Below are 27,471 nucleotides of genomic sequence, written 5' to 3'. Positions count from 1 at the left end.
GAAAGCAGGATGGATTTTCAGAGCAGACATGATCTCACAGACCACAGACTTGATGGTCTAATGGCCTATTTCTGCTTCCACATGTAATGGTTAGTGGAGGTTTTCTATCTGTCTGGCCAATATACTTTTAATCACTTCGATATGTTGCTTTTGTTAATGTTGCGGTCTCGGAGACTAACAGTCTGTGCTTTCTTTGTCTTGTTAGTGTACCATGTGCCCAACAGTTGTGAATTTCCACCAGGCTCCTCTGACCAGCCATGTCCTTCTGCCACTTTACTGCTGGAGGCTTCCAGACTGTAGTCAGCAGTCAGTCATGGGCTCATGGAGCCATACAGCACAGAAGCAGGCCCTTCAATACAATCTGTCCAGCGTTTCCCAAACTAAACTAGTCTTATTTGCCTCCATATCCCTCTAAACCTTCCCTATTCATGTACCTGTCCAAATGTCTTTTAAATGGTGTAACTTCATCTACCACATCCTCTGTCAGCTCGTTCCACAAACACACCATGGTCTGGGAGAAAATTTGCTGCTCGAGTCCCTTTTAAATCTTTCGCCTCTCATCTTACACTTATGCCCTGTGGTTTTTGGACTCCACTAAAGTGGAGAAAAGACCTCTGCTGTTCATCTTATCTATTGCCCCCTAATGATTTTATAAACCCCTATAAGGTCAGCCCTCAGCCTCCAACACTCGAGGGGGTAAAAAACCCAGCCTAGGTCGCTTCTCCTTATAACTCAAGCCGTCCAGTCCTGGTGATGTCCTTGCAACTTTTCCAGTTTAATAATATCCCTTCTGCTGTGAGTTTACAAGTCCAGCAAAGCCATTTCCTTAAAGAGAAAAGGAAAGTAATGTCTAAATAAGTAATGATATCCTTGATGCCCAGTGGATATGACAATTACTGTGTGCTTGCAGTGTTTCTATTACACCTTCCAGAACAAGACATCCTAAAGCAACATCTGATGCCCTGTATTCCATGTCCCTTTTGTAAAGCACAAAACTTCAATGATCCTGCCTCGTGAAAGCAGCCAACATAACCAAAGATCCCTCCCATTCTGGTTACACTCTCTTCCACCCTCTTCCATCGGGCAGAAGATACAAAAGTTTGAAAACAGATACCAACAGATTCAGGAGCAGCTTCCTCCCCATTGTTATCAGACTTGTGAATGCACCTGCTCATATATTAGAATTGATTTTTTTTTCTCTGTAGCTGAAACACTACATTCAACATCCGGTTCTATTATCCTGAAATGCTTATGTGAGGTATAAAATCACAGGACACCAGGTAACAGTCGGACTGGCTTATCTGTAAACGTCAACTTTTGGAGCTCAGCTCCTTCCTCAGGCATAGTGTGAGAGAGGGTATAAGTCACAGAACTTATAAGCAGAAAGATAACAACCCTTGGAAGGTTCATCCAGCTCTACGCCTTGTTATCTCGGATTCTCCAGCATTGACAATTCCTAACATCTCATAACATTAAAACTGGCTGCCTCTTGTTGAATGTTTAATCAGTTAGGAAGAAGAATACTAATTAAAATGTAAAATCCAGATTTCTTTTAAGCCATTGTCCCGAAATAATTAAAGGTTTTATCAATGTATACAAGAGGTGACATCTCAGGTCAGACAATGTATTTTAGGTGTGAAGTCTTGCTTAGAATCTGACTATGTTTTAAACTGGGGTCAGATTTTTTTTTGACCAAAACAATGTTTCTGCGACTACACAAATAACTTGGATGAATAACTCATCTGTGTCTGTGTATGCGTGAGTATTGCATTCAATTCTGGTTGCCACGTTACAGGAAAGATGTGAAGGATTTGGAGAGGGTGCAGAAGATGGTTACCAGGATGCGGCCGGGATAAGAGGCTATGAGCTATACGCCAGCTACATTTGTGGCAGTCGGTTAGCTCAGCTGGTTAGAGTGTGGAGCTAATAACACCAGGGTCATTGGTTTGATCCCCATACTGACCAACTGTGTTGGATTCTGTAGCTGCAAGTTGCACTGTGTTCTGACAGGAGGCTTGTGTGGTAGCCTCTGCTTTTGGGCAGCACAGTGGCTCAGTGTTTAGCACTGCTACCTGCCAGTGCCAGAGACCCAGGTTCAATTCTGGCCTCGGCGACTGTCTGTGTGGAGTTTGCACATTCTCCCTATGTCTGTGTGGATTTCCTCTCACAGTCCAAAGATGTGCAGGGTAGGTGGATTGACCATGCTAAATTGCCCATAGTGCCCAGGGACATTTAGATTAGGTAGATTAGACAAGGAAAATGCAGGGGTATGGGGAATGAGTCTGGGTAGGATGCTGTTCGAAGAGGGCAGTGTGAAATTGTTGGGCCAAATTGCATGTTTCCACACTGTAGGGATTGTATGATTCTATGAGATGCTAGGAAAAACTTGGGTTGTTTCTCTGCAATAGCACAAGCTGATGGGAGACTTGATAAAAGCCGGTAAATTGTGAGATGCATAGATAAGGTCAGAATTTTTTTCTCCAGAGTTGAAATATTTGATCCTCGGGGGGCATACATTTGAGATGAGGGGGAAATGTTCAGTGGAGATGTGAAGGGCAAGTGTTTTACACAGAGAGCGGTAGGAATGTGGAACATGCTACAAGGGGTCAGTGGTGGAGACAGATACAATAGGGGCATTTAAGAGACTTCTGGATAAGCATGTGAATATGCAAGGAATGGAGGGATATGGACCAAGAGCGGGCAGAAGGAATTCATTTACTTTGGTATCATGTTCAGCACAACATCATGGGCCAAAGGACCTGTTCCTGTGCTGTACTGTTCTATGTTCTATGTATTTCCTACAGCTGGCAAAACAATACTTTTCACTGTATTTCAGTACCTGTGACAATAATAAATCAAAACCAAATTAATGACGTTCTCCACTGGCAATTACATTAGATCCCTTCCTGTCTTGTCTCTCCTCACTAACATTGTTCATCCATTTAACTGTCTCTTCTGAGTTTAGAACAGATCCCGAATGGGCTAAAGATTGGTCTCATGTATTTATCTGATGGGATCAAAGGCTTGGTCTCACTTTGTGGCAGGCTGTGACCCAAAGTAGAGTGCGTACTGGCACCTGTATCAAATGGTAGGTTATGAGCATTGGAAATGCTTTGAAGTTGACTTAAAAAGACAAAAGCAGAGGATGCTACTGCCACTTCAAGTTGTAAAGTGTTGAAAAAGAGGTTATCATGCAAAGTGATAGTACCTTTGGATTGTAGATCGTGGAAGATGGGAATGCTGGGGGAGGAACAGAGAGTCCTTTGAAAGGATTGGGTGGGAGTAGGTGATGAAATAACAGCACACGGGCAGGATGTGGGGAAAGTGAGAAGTTGCATTCTTCACTATATAAAAGGACAAGAAATACCAGCCAAAACTGAAAAGTACCTCACAGCCAAACAATAATGTGTCTATTATTAAAACACCTCATGTTAGTGCATGTGTGATTTCAGTGCTGCTAACCCTTCTTCTCTGGTGTGTGTTGTTCCTCTATGACTTGGAAGTCAACGGAAGACAGAAGCCCAATGAAACGTTCATTCTCCACATTTGCTGGCCATCACTTGAGTGGGAGCTGGCTTAGTGAGTACTCGCTTGAGAGAGCTGGCCCAAATGACCTGTACCAGAAACGGGGATGCAGACCGCTACGGTCATCCGGCAAGTCTTCAACTGCAGGTACACTCTGACACGGCTGAGTGACCTTGTGTCTGTGAATGTTGGGTTAAAAAGGTGACTGCTTTTGCCTGGATTGGCAAAGAAGTGGTTGAGTTAAAATTCCTTGCTTGGGTTTTAGCTGTCTCCTGATTATTGAGCCTTGCAGCATTCCTCCTTGGCTCATTTAATGGGGATCGCACTCGAAGCTGGATGCAGGTCACACAAATGAATATTGAGGTAAAAAGGTTTCATTTTGGTGAAATAATTCAGAGCACCTTATTAACAATAAATGGGAAAGGAGCAAATGATGACCCTGATGTGATCAGGTTTATGAGGATGAGTCATGAACCAAGTGTTATTGGATAAAGTTCACCACAGTAAGCAGGATATAACTTTTTCTTGGGACGTGGGAAACACTAGCAAGGAAGCAATGCTGGATTTTTTATTTCTTTATTTTTCTAATTTTCTTTGTGCTAAGAACTTGTACTGAAAAATCTACCTAAATACCTTGTACCTGAGATAGTGCTTTTAAACTTTTCGTTATACTCATTTGAGGACAGGGACAATAAATCTAATTCAGTTCATTGGTTGCCCATGGCTAACTGCTTTGCTAGACCATTTTCAAAATGCCCACATTGCTATGGGCCTGGAGTCACACAGAAACCATTTCAGCAAGGCTAGCTGATTTCTTGCTCTCAAGGGCATTAGCAAACCAGACAGGTATTTACACAAAATGGCTGATCATTTAATGGTCACTCTCACCATGGCTTGCTTTCAATTCTGCATTTATTCATTGAATTTGAGCCCCAGGTGCCATGGTAGGATTCGAACTCCTATCCCCAGAGAATTAACTTGGGCCTCTAGCTTGCTGGTCCACTACACCTGCACCTCCCCCAATTGATGGTCTGAAATACAGATGAGAAACGGGACGTGTCTAAAGAAGTATTTAAAAGAGTACCTGTACACACATTCTCAAAAGGCAAGACTCTATATGTGTAATTGAACAACATAGGGACATGTGAAACTGTATAGAATCATAACTAAGGGTTTGTATGAAGACATAAGGCAGCAAAGAGTCCCCCAGATTGATAGAAATACAAAGATAAGTAGCAGCAGAACATTGAGAAGAGGATACAAAAGAGAATTTGCAGACACTACCAAAGTTTTGCAAGTAAATTCTGATAAAATAACTGAACATATTTCCTGTTCAGAGAGCATTAGAGTGGATTTACAAAGGGTCAGACATCTTTGGTGATCATGGTTGCGTTGTTTAAAGCGCTCACTGATGTGAGAGACAAGGGAACGTCGATAGATGTGGTTTATATGATCTTCCAGAAGACATTCAAGAAAGTTCCACACAAGAGACTTTTCATAAACATGGAAACATATGGAAACCTTTTCCAGTGGGTAAGAAATAGGATTAGAAGTAGGAGACAGTGAGTCAGGATAGTGTAGTTTAGTGGCAGAAGGAGATTGTAGTGGTCTGTACTGAGGTCTCAGCTTTTTCAATTCTACTCATTTGCCCTCAAGAGGAAGATGAGTGTATTCCTCCTCTGGGGATTCCAGTGGGTGTTGAGGTCAACCAGTGCCCAGAGGTCATGCTGCAAACAGGCCAGAATAGTTCAGGTGATGGATCTTTTGATGAGTTGCTGTTTAGGGATTTCTAGCTCCACGCCCCTCCCCCTCCCACTTTGTTTGTCTGCCTTTGAAACATGCTCGCTTATTTTCTGCATCTTTTTTAGTCACTTATGCTGTGTGTAGTGATCCTGGGTGTGCCCTTCCCAGAACTTGCAGTCGATATAAAAACTCCAAGGTGAGACGTTTAGAGCACCCTCCTTTTACCGTTCTGAGAGTGTAGCCCAGACCCAAGCTCTCCATAGATATGCTTTGGTAAGTTGGTGACCAGGCTGTCTGCATTGTGCCTGTATCAGTTTGGGTGTGGATGTTTGTCCTTCCCTCCAATCTTCCAAAACTCTGAAAGGCAGCTGTAAGGAAAGGGCAAGTGGTTGAATTTGTTGGCATGGTACTATTACACAGTCCACGTCTTAATATGCATTCAGCAGAACTGGCAAGACTATTGCCCTTTAGACTTGTGGTTTGGTAGAAAGACTTAATCCTCTACATTCCCAGGCTGATGTTCAAAGTCTGCTGAAAGTTGCACTGCTTTAGCAAATGTCTTTGTTTCTCAATGTAGACAGCTTGAGAGAGAAAGAGAGTGCTACTGAGAGAAGTGAACTTATCCTCTACTGCCAGGATCAAAAGAGGGTATGCCTGGAGCAGGCTTGGACATTTCTCCAGTTTTCTTTAAGTTGATTGTAAGACTGTGAAAGTCACATTGGAGAGCTTGTTTGTACTACAATACAGGACCAGCTCACGGTCTGCAGCTCATATACAGTCATTGGCAAATGGGAAATCAGCAATTATGTCCCTGGAGACCTTGTTTTTGTCTGGAACCATCTCTGACTGAGATGCTTCGATATCCCAAGAATGCCTTCATGGCATCAGACAGTGTGACAAAGAAAAACATGCTGAAGTTGATTGGTGTTGGTAGGCAGCACTGTTTGAATACATCAGCGACAGGGAATTGGACAGAGACTCACCACCCAGGTCCTACAAGAGCATCCATCATGGACTGGGATCTCATCTACTCTGCTCCTAAGAAAGATTGATCCAAGTCGTTTTGAAAGGGGGAGAAGCTGGGAACTGTGGACAGACAGAGAGATTGAGGGCTCTGAGTACAGAAAGCACAAAAGCTCATGGACAGGACCAAACACAATCAAAGAAGTAAAAGGAATGTCGGTGTGGATTGCAAGGGGGCTGAAACCCAAAGGGGTTCTGTATCCATTGTGGAAAGCTTAGGCTTGACTCCATCTGGACTTCTGGGTTCAGTTCTGGCCTCCACACCTCAGGAAGGAGATATTGGAGATATGGGGTGCAGCACAGATTCCCCAGAATGATTCCTGGATGTACTAAGGGCAGGCTTCATCAATGTGCTTTGTGTTCCCTTGCCTTTAGATAATAGTGTGTTGATCTAACTAAAGTGTTCAAATTAACAGAGAGGGAAGGTGGAGCGAAGCTACTGGGGAGGGTGGGTGGGTGGGCATACAGAACAAGGGGACTTGACACTGAAGGTCTTTCTGGAGTGAAATCTTATTGCTTCACAATAAGATTGTAGGGGAATCAGAAATAATGGCCCACCCTGACATCCCCCATCGCCATTCCACTGACCACAAACCCCTCCCTGAAAAACACACTGTGGCTTTTGTTCTATCTAAAAATTTCCGGATTAAGAAAGTTGGGTTTTGACTGGGGAAGCTTATCAAGTTATATGGAACATTGGCATCTGCCTGACATTGTGGAAAATTGCCCAGGTAAGACCTGACATAAAATGATGCAGCTCCAGCAACACACTTTCTTGAAGGGAGAAGGATGTTGGCCAATGCTACATTGGAGATTATGAACCCAAAGTCGTGACTCAACACCCTGTTTAGGATCCTGACTGTGCAATTTGGAAAGCCCTGGCCTAATCTATGTTCTGCCATCCAGGAGAAAACAGGCCATTTGATTGGCACCACATCCACAAGTATCCACTCCCTCCATCACTAACAGCCAGTAGCAGCAGTGCATACCATCGACAAGATGCACTGCAGAAACTCACCAAGGCTTCTTAGACAGCACCTTCCAAACCCATCAAGTCAGGCAGCATCAGAGGAGCAAGAAAGTTGACATTTTGGGTTGGGACCCTTAATGTCAACTTTCCTGCTTCTCAGATACTGCCTGGCCTGCTGAGTTCCTCCAGCTCACACTGTGTCGTCTCTGACTCCGGCATCTGCAGTTCTTGATATCTCCGACCTTCCAAACCCATGACCATTTTCACCTAGGGGCCATTTCTTCACGGTTACCGGATCAATCTCCTGGAATTCCCTCCCTGATGGCACTGTGGTTCTCCCTATACCACATGGATTGCAGCGGCTCAAGAAGGCAACTCAATGGAAATTTCACTAGGGCTGCTTGGGGCAGGCAATAAATTCTGGGTTAGCCAGCAAAACCCACAACCTATAAGTGAATAAAATTTTAAAATGACCATACAATACAGTCTTGCAAATAGTGATCACAATGTCAATTAATTCAGTATTAAGTTTAAAAGGGAGGTGAAAAAGAGTTACAAGCCAAAGGTTTAGATGTCAGTAAGCTAAGCTTTGAAGTAACAAGGAATGGGTTACTCCCCGCCAGTGGGCTGAGTTAGTAGATACATCGCAAACAGGCGTACATCTACTGCCCTCATCCCACTAGTTTAAACCGTTAATCACTGATTCTTGGTCAATCTCAATCCCTCATACGCTGCCTGCATTACTCTAAGATGAGCGCACAATGATCGCCATGCTACAACGTAACTTCTGCTTCCTGAAAATGCTCCCATACACAGAACTCGGACCTCCATACTGAACACAGAAAAGTTACGGAAGTGCTGCTGTGCTCCAGATCCTCTACCTGAGCAGTGTCAGCTAAACCAGGGACCCGGAAACAAACTTGACCAGTAGTGCCTGGCTGTTAAAGGTAGCCAGCAGTGTTCCAAATGTCCATTGTTCCCTGAAGGTGGCAGCACAGGTCAATAGGTTGGTGAAAAAGACATACAGCATGGTTTCCTTCATCGGACGGGGTATTGAGTACAAGAGTTGGCAGGTCATGTTACAGTCGTATAAGACTTTGGTTTGGCCACATTTGGAGTACTGTGTACAGTTCTGGATGCCACATTACCAAAAGGACGTGGATGCTTTGGAGAGGGTGCAGAGGAGGTTCACCAAGATGTTGCCTGGCATGGAGGGTGCTAGCTATGAAGAAAGGTTGAGGAGATTAGGATTATTTTCATTAGAAAGACAGAGATTGAGGGGTACCTGATTGAAGTCTACAAAATCATGAGGGGTGTAGACAAGGTGGATAGCAAGAAGCTTTTTCTCAGAGTGGGGGACTCAATTACTAGGGGTCATGAGTTCAAAGTGAGAGGAGGAAAATTAAAGGGAGACATGCGTGGAAATTTCTTTACACAGAGGTTGGTGGGTGCCTGGAACGCGTTGCCAGCGGAGGTGGTAGATAGAAGATGTATCTGGACAGGTACATGGATGGGCAGGGAGCAAAGGGATACAGACCCATAGAAAATGGATGATAGGCTTACCCAGAGGATCTCGATCGGCACAGGCTTGGAGGGCTGAAGGGCCTGTTCCTATGCTGTAATTTTCTTTGTTCTTATGTATTCCGAAGTTGATAACCAGATGCCCAGATGCAGCATGACTAGCAGCAAAGAGACACCAAAAACAGCAAGGCGAAACAGCTTCCTTTATTTAAAACTAATAGTCGGCTGCAAGTGCAAAATTTATGTTTGAGTTCAATTCTGGCTGCTTTGCTACAGGGAGAATAATTGTAATTGGATTGGCTGCAAAAAGAGTTGACAAGGGAGACTGGAGGGGTTGAATTATCAGGAGATGGCGAATGAGCTGGGATTTTTTGCCTTTGGAGCATGGGAGGCTGAGTGGTGACCTTAGAGAGCTTTATAAAATGATGAGGGACATAAAAAAGTTGAATAGCCAAGGTCTTTTCCCCAGAGTGGGTGAGTCCAAAACTAGAGAGCTTAGGTTTAAGGTGACAGGGGAAAGATTTAAAAGGGACCTACTGGGCCACTTTTCACACAGAGAGTGGTGCATATATGGAACAAACTGCTAGAGGAAGTTATGGATGTTGGTAGAATTGCAACTTTTAAAAAAAGACGTTTGGACAGGTACATGGATAGGAAAGGTTTAGAGAGATATGGGCCAAAAACAGGCAAATGGGACTTCTTCAGCTTAAGATACCTGGTAGATGTGGACAAGTTGTGCCAAAGGCCTGTTTCCATGCTGTATGATTCTATGACTCTATAACCAGTTTTAAAATCTGGTTAAAAAAATGCCCGTACTCAGTCTTTTTTGTCACACGTAGTGCAGATCTGTAACCCAAAGTATGATCTCAGTTGTAGACTAGCGCCACCTTGGCTTTGTCTGCTAAATTAAAAATATCCCTGGCTAATGATGATAAATTATGAAGCTGAACCATCTAAAAGGAATCCAGATAAATTCCATACAGAATGGGAAAATGAATTCTATTCACCGCTGTGAAAGACAAGAGCATTTGCCTGATGTTTCACCAAGATATATCAGGAAGTAAAAAGGTGAATTTGGAAAATCATTGCACAACGATGTACAGTAAATTCAGGGACAGTTTTCCCTTGAACGGCATGCTTTGGACAAAGAGAATTGATGAGCTGAAAACCATTTTTAAAGCTCAATGTCACTTTTTCTAAGCCACCCTGCCCTGCAGTATCATTTTGCATTTTCGCAGAACTCAAGAAATCATTCATGGATGATAAAAGAATCAAAGACACAATGACTGAGGCTGTTGACTCTTTCCTCAAAGACTTTAGGACCAAAGAAGAAATAATAAGGGCTATCTAGACTTTGGTGCTGCCACAGGAGCAAGATGGGTGGAATCTTTGTCTGAAGGGGTCTATCAGCAACTGCAGCAGGACCTGAAGGACTGTGAACACAGTCGCTACAGTTCCATGACTCCTTGACATGAACAACACAACTCAGCTGATTGTTTTTTGTGCGCATTGTTTGTAAGGACATAACCATGAAAGAGGATCTTCTCACCCATTTTCTTAAAAAGAGAACAAGACATGAGGATATCTACATCAAAGTCGAAAGGCTTGTGCTTGAGAAAAACATTCTGACACATTGGAATGCTTTTCACAAGCGCATACCCTTTGGAATAATCATTGTTAAACCTAAATAGAGCCAGACAAGTTCCATGTATTACTCTGAATACTTTTGACAAATGTGCTGCCTTTACAAGGTTAGCATAGAGTCTTACAAATGCGGAAACAGCCCCTTCGGTCCAAATGGTCCATGCTAATCTGATCCAGTCCCATTTGCCAGCATTTGTTTCATATCCCTCTAAACCCTACCCATCCTGATACCTTTCAAATGTTGTAATTGTCTCCACCACTTCCTTTGGCAGCTCATTCCACACATGCACCACCCTCTGCATGAAAAGTTTACCCATTGAGTCTTTTTGATATCTTTCCGCTCTCAATTTAAACTTATACCCTCTAGTATAGACTCCATGAGCCTGGGAAAAAGACCTTGGCTATTCACCCTATCCATGCCCCTCATGATTTTATGACCCTCTGTAAGGTCACCCCTCAGCCTCCGATACTCAAGGAAAGAAAGCCCCAGTTTTGATTCTCCCAGGCATTGTGAAAGTCAATGAGATTATTGCTGTTTCTATCCCACACTCCTTCCCTTAGCTGGCTTAGCACTCTGTTCCACGCTGGGTTGGTTTGTTTTGAGTTATCTTTGCCTCGATGTGCTTATTGCTATCATAATCCCAGCCTTCAAAATGAAGTGAGCATGTTGTCAGAGATGTGTTTTCCTTTCACAGTGCTCCGAACAGCAGACATCCCTTACATAGACAGCCTGGACAGAAGCCGTTCAAAGGAAAGGAAGCACTTGCTGTCACCTGATAGATCCCTATGCACCTCAGCAGAACGTGCTCAGTATCCACAGCACCATCCCCGGGATGAGAGGCTATCTCGGTCCCCTAGTCTCGGCCGATCTCGTTCTCACCGGAGACAGGTAGGCCCCAGGCTTGTGCTCATATCGAACGGTTCCTGTACCTACTTTAATACAAAGATTGATATTTATTGGACAGAGTTCAAACCTCGAAACCAAGTGTGCTGTATACCTGCTCTAAATTAAACAAGGAAGGACTAGTCAAACTTTAATGAACTAAACCTTGCAGGTTTTCATTCAGAAGGGTAGGCGGTAAGGGTAGAATTCTCTCTAGCTGTGAGAGACAGTAATTCAAGAAGTAACATACTTCATTTCAACATTGAAATGCAACATGCTGTGGTCATTATCAGATCTGAGCTCAGAATATGGGAAATTGAAGTACAATTGAAGGAGGCTATGTCCAGAGCTCAAAGTCATTGCTATCACTGTGAGAAAATGTTGTTCCTCACATGCACCCCTCCTCTTGCCTTCCCGTATCTCCTGACCAAAACCCTTCAATCTGGGTCCCCTAGCCCCAGTGTCACCAGTCAATGGGAGCAGCTTTCCCTGTCTCTCTTATCCAAACCCATTATAATCCTGTCCAACTCGATCAAATCTCCTCTTGATCCCCATTGCTTGATTTCGAAGGGAATGGAGTTATAAGACTAGGGGAGTTTTGCAAGACTGCACAAAGCACAGGTCAGACCACACCTGGAATATTTTATTATAAAGGGAATGGAGTGTAAAAACAAGGAGGTCTTGCAAAAAAAGTGCTATAGAAAACACCAGTCAGGCTGCAGCTGGAATACTGTGAATAGCTTTGGGCCCCTTATCCAAGGAAAGATAGACTGACATTGGAGGTATTGCAGAGAAGGTGCACTCGGCTGATCTGTAGTATGGAAAGACCGTCTTATGAGGAGAGGTTGAGTAGGTTGGGCCTGTACGCTTTGGAATATAGAAGAATGTGAGGCATCTTTATAGAAACCTGCATGATCCTTAGGGGACTTTACAGAGTTAATGCAGAAAGGTTGTTTCCCCTTGTGGGAGAGACCAGGACCACAGGACAGAAACTCAGAGTAAGGGGTTTCCTATTTATGAGAAAGATGAGGAAGAATTTCTTACCTGAAGGGAGTAAATCTGCGAAACTCTTCAGCACAGAGGGATATTGAGGTTAGTTCATTAAGTATGTTCAAGACTAAGACAGATTTTTAATCAGTAAGGGAATTTATGGACAAATGTCAGGAAAGCGGAGTTGGGAATAATCAGATCAGGCACAATCTCATTAAATGGCACAGCAGCTTCAATGTGCAGAATGGCCTAATTCAGCTCCCATGTGTTATGGCCTTAAAACCCACAGCCTGACTCCAGAACAGGACAAAAGGTGATCAGAACTTGCACAGTGGGAGCGGTGGTTTTTGGAAAGTCCAGAGTAATGCGAGCCTGTGGGTGGCATTATATAAACATTTGTATTTCTAGATCACGTTCCCAGCTGCAGAACTTCCCAAAATGTAGTAGAGCCAATGACTTACTCTGTTGAAGAGGTGTCATTGCTGTTAAGCCATTGCCAAAGGGAACACAGAAAGCTCCTACAAACTGCATCATCATTTATTTTTCTTTATTCGTTAATGGGATGTGGGCATCACTGGCAAGTCCAGCATTTGTTACCCAGTGCTAATTTCTCTTAAACTGAGTGGTGTTTGCTTGAATATCTCGGGGGGCAATGAAGATTCAACCACATTGCTGCAGGTCTGGACTCACGTGTAGAACAGAGCTGGTGAGGATGGCTGATTTTCTACCCTAAAGGACATTATTGAACAAAATGGATATTTCATTAAGTGCCATAAGGATCAGCCTGGGAGCCTCAGCAATTTCATAAACCTATCCAGATGTCTTTTAAATGTTGTAATTGTACCCACCTCCACTACTTCCTTTAGCAGCCCATTCCATACACACTCATTACCATATAACAAAGTTGTCCCTTGGAGCCCTTTTAAATCTTTCCCCTCTCTCCTTAAACCAATGGCCTCTAGTTTTGTCTCCCCTACTCTTGGAAAAAAGACCTTGGCTATTCACCATATCTATGCTCCTCATGATTTTACAAACCTGTATAAGGTCATCACAACGCTGCTGGGAAAACATCCCTGACCTATTCAGCCTCTGCCTATGACTCTCCAACCCTGCAACATCCTTGTAAATCTTCTCTGCACCTTTAAAGTTTAACAACCTAATTGCTGCAGCAGGAAGGGAGAATTGAGCACAGTATTCTAAAAGTGGCCTACCCAACACAGCCGCAACATGAAGTCTCAAATCTTATTCACAATATATATTATTGATTTGGATGAGGGAATAAAATGTAACATCTCCAAGTTTGCAGATGATACCAAGTTGGGTGGCAGGGTGAACTGTGACGAGGATGCAGGATCCTTCAGCATGATATTGACTGGTTGGCTGAGTGGAAAAAATCAATAGCAGAAGCAGTATAATTTGGATAAATGTGAGATTATTCACTCCAGAAGCAAAATCAAGAAGTCAGATTACTACCTGAATGGCAGTAAATTGGGAGAGGGGATGGTGCAGCGGGACCTGGATGCCTTTGTACACCAGTCGCTGAAGGTAAACATGCAGGAGCAGCAGACAGTAAAGAAGGCAAATGATATGTTGACCTTCATTGTGAGAGGTTAAGTACAGGAGCAGGGATATATTGTTGCAGTTATACAGGGCCTTGGTGAGACCACACCTAGAATACTGTGTGCAATTTTGGTCTCCTTTTCTGAGGAAGGATTCTCTTGCTGTCAAGGGCATGCAGTGAAGGTTTACCAGGCTGATTCTGGGGTTGACAGGACTGACGTATGAGGACGGATTGACTAGGTTGCGATTATTTTCACTGGAGTTCAGACGAATGAGGAGGGGATCTCATTGAGACTTATAAAATTCTAACAGGACTGGACAGGGTAGATGCATGGAAGATGTTCCCGATTGGATGTGTCCCGAACCAGGGGTCATAGCCTGAGGATTCAGGGTAAACCATTTAAGACAGGGATGAGGAGACATTTCTTCACCCAAAGAGTAGCGAACCTGTGGAACTGGTTACCATAGGAAGTAGCTGATGCTGAAACATTGAATGTATTCAAGAGGCGACTAGATGTAACCCATAGGAGCAAATGGGATCAAAGGTTCCGGCTGGAATGCCATGCCTCCAGGAATTCTCGTGCATGTCTCTGTTTGGCTTGTCCTAGGATGGATGTGTTGTCCCAATCAAAGTGGTGTCCTTCCTTAGCTGTATGTAAGGATACGAGTGATAGTGGGTCATGTCATTTTGTGGCTAGTTGATGTTCATCCACCCTAGGACAAGCCAAACAGAGACATGCACGAGAATTCCTGGAGGCATGGCATTCCAGCCGGAACTCCATCAACAAACACATTGATTTGGAGCCAATCTACCATCCCCTGAGAAAAAGAACAGGAAATGACATCACCAACCCAAGGAAACCTAACCAGATAAATAGTAAGCGGGACATAACACCAGCGCTTCGTCAGAGGCTCACTGATGATATTACCTAGAATGGTGACGAAACGTCTGAAAACTAACCTTCCAACTCAGCGAGCAAACTCACATCCAGAACCTCAACCTGAGCTACAAATCTTCTCAAAACTCGCTAACTCTGTAAGTATGAGGCTGGAAAAGCACAGCAGGTCAGATAGCATCAGAGGAGCAGAAGGGTCAATGTTTCAGGCAGAAACGTTGACTTCCCTTCTCCTCGGATGCTGTCTGACCTGCTGTGCTTTTCCAGCCTCACACCAATAGACTCTGGCTTCCAGCGCCTGCTGCCCTTATTGTCCCCCAGAATTGGAAACCTCCCTAATACCATTAAATATAAGTCCCACTGTGATTTGCCTTACTAAAATGAAACACCTCACATTTATCTAAATTAAATTCCATCTGCCGCTCCTCAGCCCATCCGACCTGAGAAGGGGGCAGAGTGTATTGCATCCAAGTTTGCTGACAATACAAAAATAGGTGGGAGCGCATGTTGTGATGGAGACACAGGGAACTCACAACAGATACAGATGGGCTGAGGGAGTGGGCAAAAACTGGGCAGATGGAGCTTAATGTAGGAAGGAGAGAGGTTGTGAACTTTGTTAGGACAGGTCAAAGGGCAGACTGCTTTTTAAATAGGGAGGGAGACTAACAAAGTGCAGTGTGAAGGGATTGGGGTGTTCTTGTGCCTGAAACATGATAAAGTTAAGCGCAGGTACAATGAGCAATTGAGAAGGCGAATGGAATTGAAATAACTGCACAGAGGCCACTATCCCGTCACCAAATCAGCCTTTATTTACTTGCGCACAGTGCACTGGCTCTGGCCAGCCAGCTTGGTGTCAGTCCCCTCAACTGAGGAGATTTTCATCTCCTGGTTTTATTCATCAGCCAGGACTTTCTTGATTGGCCCAGATTAACAATAACCTTGCAACCAACAGGCCACCCAGTTCCAACCAGTACGGGAATTTTGGTGTTAATTTCTAAGGGTTGGAATTTAAAAATGTGAAGGTCTTATTACAACTACATCCGGAGTACTGAGTCTCGCTATTTTTAAAAAAGATATGTTGGCAGCACAAAAGAGATTCGCTGGTGTGGTTACTGGGATAAAGGATGAATTATCACCAGTGGCTAAACAGGTGAGGCCTTTATTCACCAGAGTTTAGAAGAATGAGGAGTGATCTTACTGAAGCACACAAGATCCTCAGGAAACTTGAAAAATGTTGAGAAAACATTTGCACCGGTGGGGGAGTCTCAAACTCGCAACAATAGTGACAGAGTAAGGAGACACTCATTTAAAACTGAGGTGCAAGGGAGTGTCTTCTGTCTACCCCAGAGAGTTGTGGAAACTAGATCACTGGAAAGAGGAGGGAGATAGTTTCTTAAAATTTAGAGGAGTTGAGGGTTATGCGAAGCTGCATGTATGTTGAGACCTGGGATGGGGTACGTCAGCCATCATTTTGTTGAGTAATGGGACAGGCATTTATTTCCAATTCTGGAAGTCTCTGCCCCTGCCGGACTCTGTGAAGCAATAGGAAAATGAGAGGAAGCGCTGGTTACAATCAACAATTTTCTGAAGCAGTGTCCAGACCCGAAACGTCAGCTTTCCTGCTCCTCTGATGCTGCTTGGCCTGCTGTGTTCATCCAGCTCTACACCTTGCTATCTTACAATCGACAGTAGTGTCACAGGCACCATCATCTGAGACTAGCCTTACAAATACTGTCAAATTGACCTGTTCACAGATATTATCACACACCTCTGGAGAAAGAGGGAACTTGAACCTGGGCCTCCTGGCTCAGAGGTAGGGCACTACCATTGTGCCACAAAAGCCCAAGGCTAGCTTTATAAGTTGGATTGATACAGATAATGCAGAGAATGGAATGGGTTTTGAATTGGGTGCCCAGACTACAGAGCCAGTCCACTGTGCCCAAGTAAATAAAGGCTGATTTAGCGATCGGATATTGGCCTCTGTCCAGCTAGTTCAATTCCATTCACCTTCTCAATTGCTCATTGTACCTGTGTTAATTTTATCGTTTCTGGATGGCCAGTCCTGTGACAACGCCAGTATCACCCCTTTTAAATGACAGCAGCCAGAGAATTGGGTTCCAATGTTGTTGCTTGGGAGAGAGATGAAACTCAGCACTGCACCCAGGATTAGGTCCAGAGCTGCTTTCCAACAGCCTATCCAGTGTGGCAGGAACAGCATTAGTTTAATGTTTTTAGTAAAATGTGACAGTGCTCAAAGTGCTGCAGTCCCTTAACTGTCCCTTAGCTTGTGTACACACATGCACCTCACAGCAGACACAGATACATACATATGGACGCACACACTCACACTTACTCACTGTTACAGAGGGAACGGGTTAGTGGCCTAACCTGTCTGATAATTAAACCAAAACACCAGCCCCAATGTTTTAGGACAGGAGTAGAGGTTGCCATCTAATAATTACCATCGAAACGCCCAGAGAAGTTCATTTCTCCCCCCATAATCTGATAAAAGAGAAGTTAAAAGAAAGAAAATCCCTGATTGACTTTATAAATAACAAGAAACAATTTATTTATTTAACCCTAACAATGAACAAATTAACAGAATTACTGACAAACTGAACAATTATCCCCTGGACTACTAACTACTCCCAAACTGGCTCAAATTCTGCTGGAATGCTGTTCAAGTGAGTACAAGTCCCACTTATATAAATCCAATTAATAAGACAACAATAAATTAAAACTTAATCCCTCCAAGTTCTTGCAAATTGTGTCTTCTCCGTTACTCCACAAATGACTTTTTTTTGTTGATTCTGCTGTCAGGGATGTTTTTTCTCTAAAATTGTTTCTTTGATGGCTTCTAGCTAGAAATGCCGTGGTACCTTTTCAGGAGATGGTGCTTTCTCTAATACATAGATGACTGTGAGAACCAATGTTTTTTTTCTCTTTCTCTCTCTCTCTCTCTCTCTCTCTCTCTCTCTCTATCTATCTATCTATCTCTTTCAGAGAGAAAAAGAGAGCTAAAAGTTCTTAACCTGGGCGAATGGCGGTTCACTCTGGGGTCCCTGTCCAACTGCCCTTTTCTTTATACCCGTGTGAAATAACAATATTTCTTACATAGGATTGGTTCAATGTTGTCAATGCCATCAGATTTAAATTTGATTAGATTTTAGTATCTAAGGGCTTGGATTAAATTGATTGGCTAAATTAAAAACCCTGGTAAAAAGTGCTGATGGACCTTTCAATATAAATGTTTAAGTTTTGGGTACTTTCTATTCTGGCTGTTAAGTTCGTTTTTGGAGACTCTCACAGAGTTGGCGCAGTGACAAGACACTGACCTGTTTAGAAAAACACAAATCCTTTATTACAAAGCAAGTACAAGCTGTGGAGCATCACTGTACTCAACCCAGCACAAAGTGCAGAGTCTCATAAGCGATTCTCCCTGAGCAGCGGACAGTCCCTGCTTTTCATACTTTATCTAGTGCATAAGACATAAAGCGATTTTACATTTCACAATGGCATGATACATGAAACAATCACTACATCGGACAATGACATGATATACAAACAATTATTACATCAAAAACATAAAGAGAACAGGATACAGCATTGATCATTCATGAAGTGACTGCGAACGGCAGGAGGTGATTTCAAGCTGCCAAAGAGACAGAATGTAATTTCAAGCTGCCAAAGTGTCTGGCTTGAACATAAGTCAGTGCCCTGGCCCCTTTAGCAGAAACAGAAGTTATATTCTTTACAGGATCTAAGAAGTTTCACACCTTTACAAATGCTGCCCACCTGATCTTATTTGAGACAGTTTTCACATACCCCGATGCAGGAAGATAAAGACTTACAAAGTTTTACACCTAATTCTATTCAGGCAGGAAGTTTTAAGACAGTGTCTGCATACCTCTGTGTAAGCAGATAAAGAGCATTAATTTTTAGAGAATATAGAAATCAATGGGATGTTGTCCCAGTAACATCTCAAGCAACCTCCAGCTGCTGCTCACAGACATACATTTTAAAAATCTCTAAGCAAAGGAAAAACACATCACCTCTTAAAGACGCCACACATTCTTTCTCCCTTATTATTTTTACAAACATATTCTAGCTTCCAGCCTCCCAGTTCAAGAGTACTTACACAACTTCGCACACTCATGCACTCACACTCACACATACAGACACCCACACACAGACACACGCACACATTGACACACAGAGTGTCTGTCTCTGTCTCTCTCTCTCTCACACACACACACACACACACTCAAATTCGCACTCATGTACACACAAACACATACAGACACACACACATTGTCTCACAGATAACAAAGTGTGGAGCTGGATGAACACAGCAGGACAAACAGCATCTCAGGAGCACAAAAGCTGACGTTTCGGGCCTAGACTCTTCATCAGAGAGGGGGATGGGGAGAGGGTTCTTAAATAAATAGGGAGAGAGGGGGAGGCAGACTGAAGATGGACAGAGAAGAAGATAGGTGGGGAGGTGATAGGTCAGTCCGGCGAGGATGGACAGGTCAAGGAGGCGGGATGAGGTTGGTAGATGGGAAATGGAGGTGCGGCTAGAGGAAGAACAGGTTAGGGAGGCGGGGACGAGCTGGACTGGTTTTGGGATGCAGTGGGGGAGGGGGAGATTTTGAAGCTTGTGAAGTCCACATTGATACCATTGGGCTGCAGGGTTCCCAAGCGGAATATGAGTTGCTGTTCCTGCAACTTCGGGTGGCATCATTGTGGCACTGCAGGAGGCCCATTATGGACATGTCATCAAAGGAATGGGAGGGGGAGTTAAAATGGTTCACGACTGGGAGGTGCAGTTGTTTATTGTGAACCGAGCGGAGGTGTTCTGCAAAGCGGTCCCCAAGCCTCCACTTGGTTTCCCCAATGTACAAGAAGCCACACCGGGTAAAGTGGATACAATATACTACATTGGCAGATGTGCACGTGAACATCTGCTTAATATGGAAAGTCATCTTGGGGCCTGGGATGAGGGTGAGGGAGGAAGAGTGGGGGCAAGTGTAGCACTTACTGCGGTTGCAGGGGAAGGTGCCGGGTGTGGTGGGGTTGGAGGGGAGTGTGGAGCGGACAAGGGAGTCACGGAGAGAGTGGTCTCTCCGGAAGGCAGACAAGGGTGAGGATGGAACAATGTCTTGGGTGGTGGGGTCGGATTGTAGATGGCAGAAGTGTCGGAGGATGATGCGTTGTATCCAGAGGTTGGTGGGGTGGTATGTGAGGACGAGGGGGATTCTCTTAGGGCAGTTATTGCGGGGGCGGGGTGTGAGGGATGTGTTGCAGGAAATGCGGGAGACACGGTCAAGGCATTCTCAACCACTGTCGGGGGGATGTTGCGGTACTTAAAGAACACGGCCAAATGGGATGTGCGGGAGTGGAATGCCTCATCAAGGGAGCAGATGCGGCGGAGGCAAAGGAATTGGGAATAGGGGATGGAATTTTTGCAGGGGGGTGGGTGGGAGGAGGTGTATTCTAGGTAGCTGTGGGAGTCGGTGGGCTTGAAGTGGACATCAGTTTCTAGCTGGTTGCCTGAGATGCAGGCAGAGAGGTCCAGGAAGGTGAGGGATGTGTTGGACATGGCCCAGGTGAACTTGAGGTTGGGGTGGAAGGTGTTGGTGAAGTGGATGAACTGTTCAAGCTCATCTTGGGAGCAACAGGTGGCGCCAATACATTCATCAATGTAACAGAGGAAGAGATGGAGTTTGGGGCCAGTGTAGGTGCAGAAGAGGGACTGTTCCACGTAACCTACAAAGAGGTAGGCATAGCTTGGGCCCATTGGGGTACCCATGGCCACCCCCTTTGTCTGTAGGAAGTGGGAGGAATCGAAAGAGAAGTTGTTGAGGGTGAGGACGAGTTCGGCTAGGTGGATGAGGGCGTCGGTGACAGTGACTGGTCGGGCCTGCGGGACAGGAAGATGCAGAGGGCCTTAAGGCCATCTGCATGAGGAATGCAGGTGTATAGGGACTGGACGTCCATGGTGAAAATGTGGTTTTGGGGGCCAGGAAATTGGAAGTTCTGGAGGAGGTCGAGGGCGTGGGTGGTGTCACGGATGTAGGTGGGGAGTTCCTGGACCAATGGGGAGAAAATGGAGTCCAGAAAGGTGGAGATGAGTTTGGTAGGAGCAGGTGGAGACAATAGGTCGGCCAAGGCAGGCTAGTTTGTGGATTTTGGGAAGGAGATAGAAGAGAGCGGTGCGGGGTTGGGGAACAGTGAGGCTGGAGGCTGTGGGTGGGAGGTCACCTGAGGTGATGAGGTCATGGATGGTGTTGGAGATGATGGTTTGGTGTTCGGGGGTGCAGTCATGATCAAGGGGGCGGTAGAAGGAGGTGTCGGAGAGTTGGCGTTTGGCCTCGACGATGTAGAGGTCAGTGCGCCATATACCACTGCACCTCCCTTGTCTGCGGGTTTGATGGTGAGGTTGGGGTTGGAGCAGAGGGAACAGAGGGCTGAAGTTCTGCGGGGGAGAGGTTGGAGCGGGTGAGAGGGGTGGAGAGGTTGAGGCAGTTAATGTCTCGACCGCAGTTGGAGATGAAGAGAATCCCCCTCGTCCTCTCATACCACCCCACCAACCTCTGGATACAACGCATCATCTTCCAATACTTCCGCCATCTACAATCTGACCCCACCACCCAAGACATTTTTCCATCCCCACCCTTGTCTGCCTTCCGGGGAGACCACTCTCTCCATGACTCCCTTGTCCACTCCACACTCCCCTCGAACGCCACCACACCCGGCACCTTCCCTTGCAACCACAAGAAGTGCTACACTTGCCCCCACACCTCCTCCCTCACCCCCATTCCAGGCCCCATATTAAGCAGATGTTCACCTGCACATCTGCCAATGTAGTATATTGTATCCACTGTACCTGGCGTGGCATCCTCTACATTGGGGAAACCAAGTGGAGGCTTGGGGACCGCTTTGCAGAACACCTCCGCTCGGTTCGCAATAAACAACTGCACCTCCCAGTCGCGAACCATTTTAACTCCCCCTCCCAGTCCTTTGACGACATGTCCATAATGGGCCTCCTGCAGTGCCACAATGATGCCACCCGAAGGTTGCAGGAACAGCAACTCATATTCCGCTTGGGAACCCTGCAGCCCAATGGTATCAATGTGGACTTCACGAGCTTCAAAATCTCCCCCTCCCCCCACTGCATCACAAAACCAGCCCAGTTCGTCCCCGCTTCCCTAACCTGTTCTTCCTCTCACCTATCCCCTCCTCCCACCTCAGGCCGCACCTCCATTTCCCACCTACCAATCTCCTCCCGCCTCCTTGACCTGTCCGTCCTCCCCGCACCTCCCCACCTATACTCTCCTCTCCACCTATCTTCTCCCCTATCCATCTTTGGACTGCCTCCCCGTCTCTCCCTATTTATTTCAGAACCCTCTCCCCATCCCCCTCTCTGATGAAGGGTCTAGGCCCGAAACGTCAGCTTTTATGCTCCTGAGATGCTGCTTGGCCTGCTGTGTTCATCCAGCTCCACACTTTGTTATCTTGGATTCTCCAGCATCTGCAGTTCCCATCATCTCTGATCACATTGTCTCACACTTGCTCATTCAAAGACATTCACAATCATACGCAGACAGACACAACACTCACAGACACATGCACTCTCACACTCACATTCACACACAGATACACACACACTTACACTGACATGCACAGATACGAACATACAAACACACATGCAGACAGACACACACTCACTCACATTCACAGACACACAGACATACTCGCCCACAAACACACACAGACGCACAGTCACACACATATACAAGCACATACAAACACACACATGCAGATACACACACTCTGTCACACTCACTCACACAATTACTCGTACACATACACATACACATATACATATACATCGAGACACACTCTCAAACAAACACACACAACACAGACACACGCTCATGCAACACACAGATACAAACACACAGACGCACACACTCTCATTCATATTCACATAAGTCAAAAGAAACAAGGAACATTACAGTACAGGAGCAGACCCTTCAGCCCTCCAAGCCTGTACTCCTACAATTTTCCCTTTTGATTATAAAACTGTCTTCACTTACAGGATCCATATCCCTAAATTCACTTGCTATTCATCTATTTGTCCAGGTGCTTCCACCACCTCCTCTGGCAGCATGTTCCAGACACTGACCACCCGTCATGAAAAACTTGCCCCACACATCTTTTTTAAACCTTCCCCCTCGCACCTTAAACCTGTGTTCCTTTGTAACTGACCCCTCCACACTGGGAAATAGCTTTGTACTTTCCACTCTCTCCATGCCATTCACTCTTTTAAATTTCTGCTAGGTCACTCCTCAACCTGCTGCGTTCCAGTGAAAACAAACCTAGTCTATCCAACCTTTCTGCAGAGCTAAGATCTCCCATACCAAGCAACAGCCCGATAAACCTTTTCTCTATCCTCTCCAAAACATCACATCCTTCTAGTAGTGTGGTGACCAGAACTGTATGCGATATTCCAAGTGTGGCCTAAGTAAAGTTCTACAACGCTGCAGCATAACTTGTCTATCATTAATACTCATTGCCCTTTCCAATTAAGGCCAGCATTTTACTACCTCATCTACCAGCACTGCTACCTTCAGTGATCTGTGGACCTGCGCACCCAGATTCCACTGTGTATCAATACTCCTAAGGGTTCTCCTATTCTCCGTATAACTTACACCTGTACTTGACCTTCCAAAATGCATCACCTCACATTTATCTGGATTAAACTCCATCTGCCATTTTTCTGCCCATGCCTCAAACTGACCAACATCCTGCTGTATCCTCTTACAATCCTCCTCATTATCCGCAACTTCAATAATCTTTGTATCATCTGCAAACTTACTATATTTTCCTCCAAATCAGTTATATAGACCACAACAGCAAGAGGTCTGAACACTGATCCCTGTGGGACACCACTAGTCACAGCCTTCCAGTCCAAAAAGCATCCTCCCACTGCTCCCCTCTGTCTCCTAAGACTAAGCCAGTTCTGTATCCATCTTGCCTGTTCACCCCGATATAATGTGACTTCACTTTTTGTATCAGTCTGCCATGAGAGACCTTGTCAAAGGCTTTACTGAAGCCCATGTAGACATCAACAACTCACTTAACAACACACATTCTTTCTCTCTCTTTCACTCTCGCACACACACACACACACACACACACACACACACACACACACACACAGACAGGCATGCCTGCACACATACAAACTCATGCACACACACATGCGCACACATGCACACACACACACACAGACACATGCACGCACATACACACACACACATGCACGCACTGGCTAGAAACCTGGGGCTTGCTGCATTTGATGAATCTAGATGCACTGCAGCAATTCATCAAAGCTCCTCGACAGCACCTTCCAAAACCATAACCACTTCCATCTAGAGAGACAAGGGCAGCAGATTCATTGGAACACCAGCAAGTTCCCCTTGCTCACCGTCCTGACTTGGCAATATGTTCTGTCACTGTCACTGGGTCAAATTTCCTCCCTGATAGCATTGTGGGTCAGTCTATATCAGGTGGACTGTAGCAGTTCGACAAGGCAGCTTAGAAACCACCTTCTCGAGGGGGTAACTGAGAACAGCCAATCAGTGCTGGCCAGGGGGAGTTCCGTGCATGAAACTGCCACCCCACCACCTTGAGCAGAGGAACAGAAAGTGATGTATTTCTGTTTTGTCTCTTGCAGGCTAGCAGTCCAGCGAGTGACAGCCCTTCAATGGTGGTCCCTTCAATGTCTGGGACCAGCACGCCAAGACACGGACGGCGGCAGATCCCACAGACACCCCCGAAACCGCGGCCACACATCTCCTACTCTCCGGTTGCCCGGCGGCCTGAGCCGTGGTCGCCGCTGCCCTCCTGTGAGCACGCCATGCCAAGGGGCAAGGGGGAGTGCCAGTACCAGTCGTTGAGAGTGCGTCCCAGCAAGGTCCTGTGGAGCGAGTCACCAGGCCTGAGCGCCAAGAGCGAGAGCCAGCACTCAACACCACTGCGTTACATCTCTGAGCCGTCCCTGAGCCTGCATGAGGAGGGGGGCAGCCTGGACCAGGAGCAGGGCCCAGGGGAGGAGACCCTCACTTTCGAGGCCGCTGTTGCCACCAGCCTCGGCCGCTCACACACCATCTCGTCGGCACCGCCACTCCGCCACAGCTGGCAGCTTCCCAACGGTAGCTACCGTGCCAGGCTGGGGGCATCCGAGCCACGGGCCACGGGCTCAGGGCCAGCTACCGTCAGCAGCGGGCCACCCCTCACCCTCACCGACCAGGGCCAGGAACAGGACCAGGATGACCAGTGTTAGACCGACGAGGGGGGAGGCACAGTGTTTGAGCAGGGAGAGGGAGAGGGGCACAGTGTTAGACTGGGGGGGCACAGTGTTAGAGTGGGGCCACAGTGTTAGAGCAGGGAGGGGGGACACAGTGTTAGAGGATGGTGGGGGCACGGAGTTAGACTGGGGAGAGAGGGTGGTGGGGGCTCAGTGTTAGACCAGGGAGGGGGTGGGGGCACAGTTTTAGAGCTTGGGGGCACAATATTAGAGCAGGGAGTGGGGGGCATTGGGCACAGGGTTAGACCAGGGAGGGGGCTGAGTGGGCACAGTGTTAGAGCAGGGAGAGGGTGGGCAGGGGGAACAGTGTTAGACGGGGGTGGGGAGCAACGTTAGAGCGGGGTGAGGGGTGCACAGTGTTCGAGTTGGGAGAGGGCGGGCAGGGGGCGCAGTGTTAGACCAGGGAGAGTACGGGGAGGCGCAGTGTTAGACGTGGGAGGAGCTGGGCAGTGTTATACTTGGGAGAGTGGGATCAGCAGTTTTAGACCAGCAAGGGGAGGGGGTAATGGAGCAGGGTCATGGGGCGGGGGGGGTGTAGATGAGATCAAGGAAGGTGGGTGTGGGATGAGGAGGAGGGAGAACGATGAGGGAGAAGAGAAGGGAGGTGGGGGAAGATAGGGGAGGGAGTGCAGTTGCTGGATTGACCAGCACAGACAGAGAGAGAAACCCTGAGATTAAAGAGCTGTCATTCTCTCAGGTAACACCTCTCAGCAGAAAGGATTTTTATTTATGTTCATTTTTGGATTGTGAGGGGGTGGGAGACTGTCGGTGCTGTCAGCCCCTGGTAATTCAGCTCCTCTGACATAGACGTGGGCATGTTACCCTCTCTGTTTCTCCACCTCTTCCCCTCTTCCTGAGGCACTACTGCATGGAAAAGGCGGAGACAGAGCCTCACTGTCATGTTGGAAAAGAATGCATTGTGGATGAATCTCCTGGATGCCATTCACTCCTCCCACTGTCTGCTTCCTGCTTCTGTTCCTGCACCCACTCCTTGCTCCCTGCACCCTCCCCTGTACCCTGCTCCCTGCACCTGTTTCCTCCTCCCTGCTCCTCCCTCCTGCTCCTGTTCCTGCTGTACACTCGTTGCTCCCTGCTCCTGCTCCACACTCCTTGCTCTCTGTTCCTGCTCCTGTTCTCTCTCCCGCTCCCTGCTCCAGCTCCCTGATCCCTGCTCCCTGTTCCTGCTCCTGTTCTCGCTCCCACTCCCTGCTCTAGAGAAAAGTGATGGACCAAGGAGACAGCACGGGACAGAGGATGGAAGAATGGCCGCTCCCATTCCTGATGTGGCTCTACTTATGGACACACTCCCTGGAAATTGCGCTAACTGCAAACCGTTCCCCCCACCCCATCTTTCCCCAGACCGGGGGTGGGGAATGTATCACTGAAAGCCATCCTACCAAGTGAAGGAGAATAGTCCTGTGTGTGTTTTATTTTATGAAAATATCCAATTGCCTGTTACTTTTGTGCATCTTTCGAGAAGCTGAGGAGACCTGCTTCAAACTGGGACAGAAATCCTCATGGACAGAGTTTAGGAACCTTGATGGAGCCTGGTCTGACTGCAGTGCAAGCAGGGCATTTCCTTGGGTGGGGGTGAGGGTGGGGAGGGATTGGTGGAGGTGTCGCTGCTGTGTTATGCAGAATGCGGCCACCCCTGGGACTCAGCATCGTTTTTACTTCTCTTTTTGGAAACACTTGAAGCACAGTAAAGGGCCGACATTTGATATGTAAATGATCAAGTTTTCACCTTCCTGCCCCGCTCCCACCCAAAAGCCACTCTCCAACCCCACCCTTACCCCTCTCCCTCCATCCCCACCCAAACCTGTCTGAACAGGTTGGCCAGTGTGTGTTTCTGCATGCAGTTTGGAAAGTTCCGTCAATCTTAGTGAGTTCAGTGAATTACTGGCATGTGATTGAGGTTTTCAGAAATGTCTTTGTTCTTTTCCCAGTCCACAAAATTATGTTGAAATAAAAGGCTTGATTTTACAGTGCAAGTTGACCATAACGGTCTGCGGGCTGCACCCTAGTCAATTCGGTGGGGACAGCCCCTGAGTTGTGTGTTTCAATACTGTATATTTTGATGCTGCAATTGAAGTGTATTGTGAAGTATTGACAATCAGAATGCTTAAAAGAAATCCTTTGCTTTGTTCTGACCTTTTATGTCAAAATAAATGAGAAGCCTTGACTCAGTAAAGGTGATGTGCTTTGCAAGTGAACCTAATTCATCTCCCTTACTAAAGAGTTTGGACATCATGCCAGTATGGTTATCACAGCGTGCTATGTAGCAGAGGACCACAGTGACACATTTTTGCAGCAGCGACAGTGTGTCAGAAATGGGAAA

General features: G+C 46.2%; 1 protein-coding gene across 1 annotated transcript in view; it reads left to right on the top strand.

Moving 5' to 3' along the window:
• LOC125456615 (probable voltage-dependent R-type calcium channel subunit alpha-1E) overlaps positions 1-25,193 on the top strand; it is a 714,016-nt gene extending 688,823 nt beyond the window's left edge. Inside the window, exons 47-49 of the mRNA XM_059647713.1 lie at positions 3,504-3,672; positions 11,122-11,315; positions 24,501-25,193. Of these exons, the coding sequence (XP_059503696.1) occupies positions 3,504-3,672; positions 11,122-11,315; positions 24,501-25,109 (972 nt within the window). The 3' untranslated portion in view covers positions 25,110-25,193. The remainder of the gene's footprint in view (positions 1-3,503; positions 3,673-11,121; positions 11,316-24,500) is intronic.
• The last annotated feature ends 2,278 nt before the right edge of the window (positions 25,194-27,471 follow it).

The sequence above is a fragment of the Stegostoma tigrinum genome, chromosome 8, assembly GCF_030684315.1.
Source record: "Stegostoma tigrinum isolate sSteTig4 chromosome 8, sSteTig4.hap1, whole genome shotgun sequence".
In the NCBI taxonomy this organism is placed as follows: domain Eukaryota; kingdom Metazoa; phylum Chordata; class Chondrichthyes; order Orectolobiformes; family Stegostomatidae; genus Stegostoma; species Stegostoma tigrinum.
The sequence above is the reverse complement of the archived record's forward strand: the minus strand, read 5'-3'. Positions and strand labels throughout refer to the sequence as shown.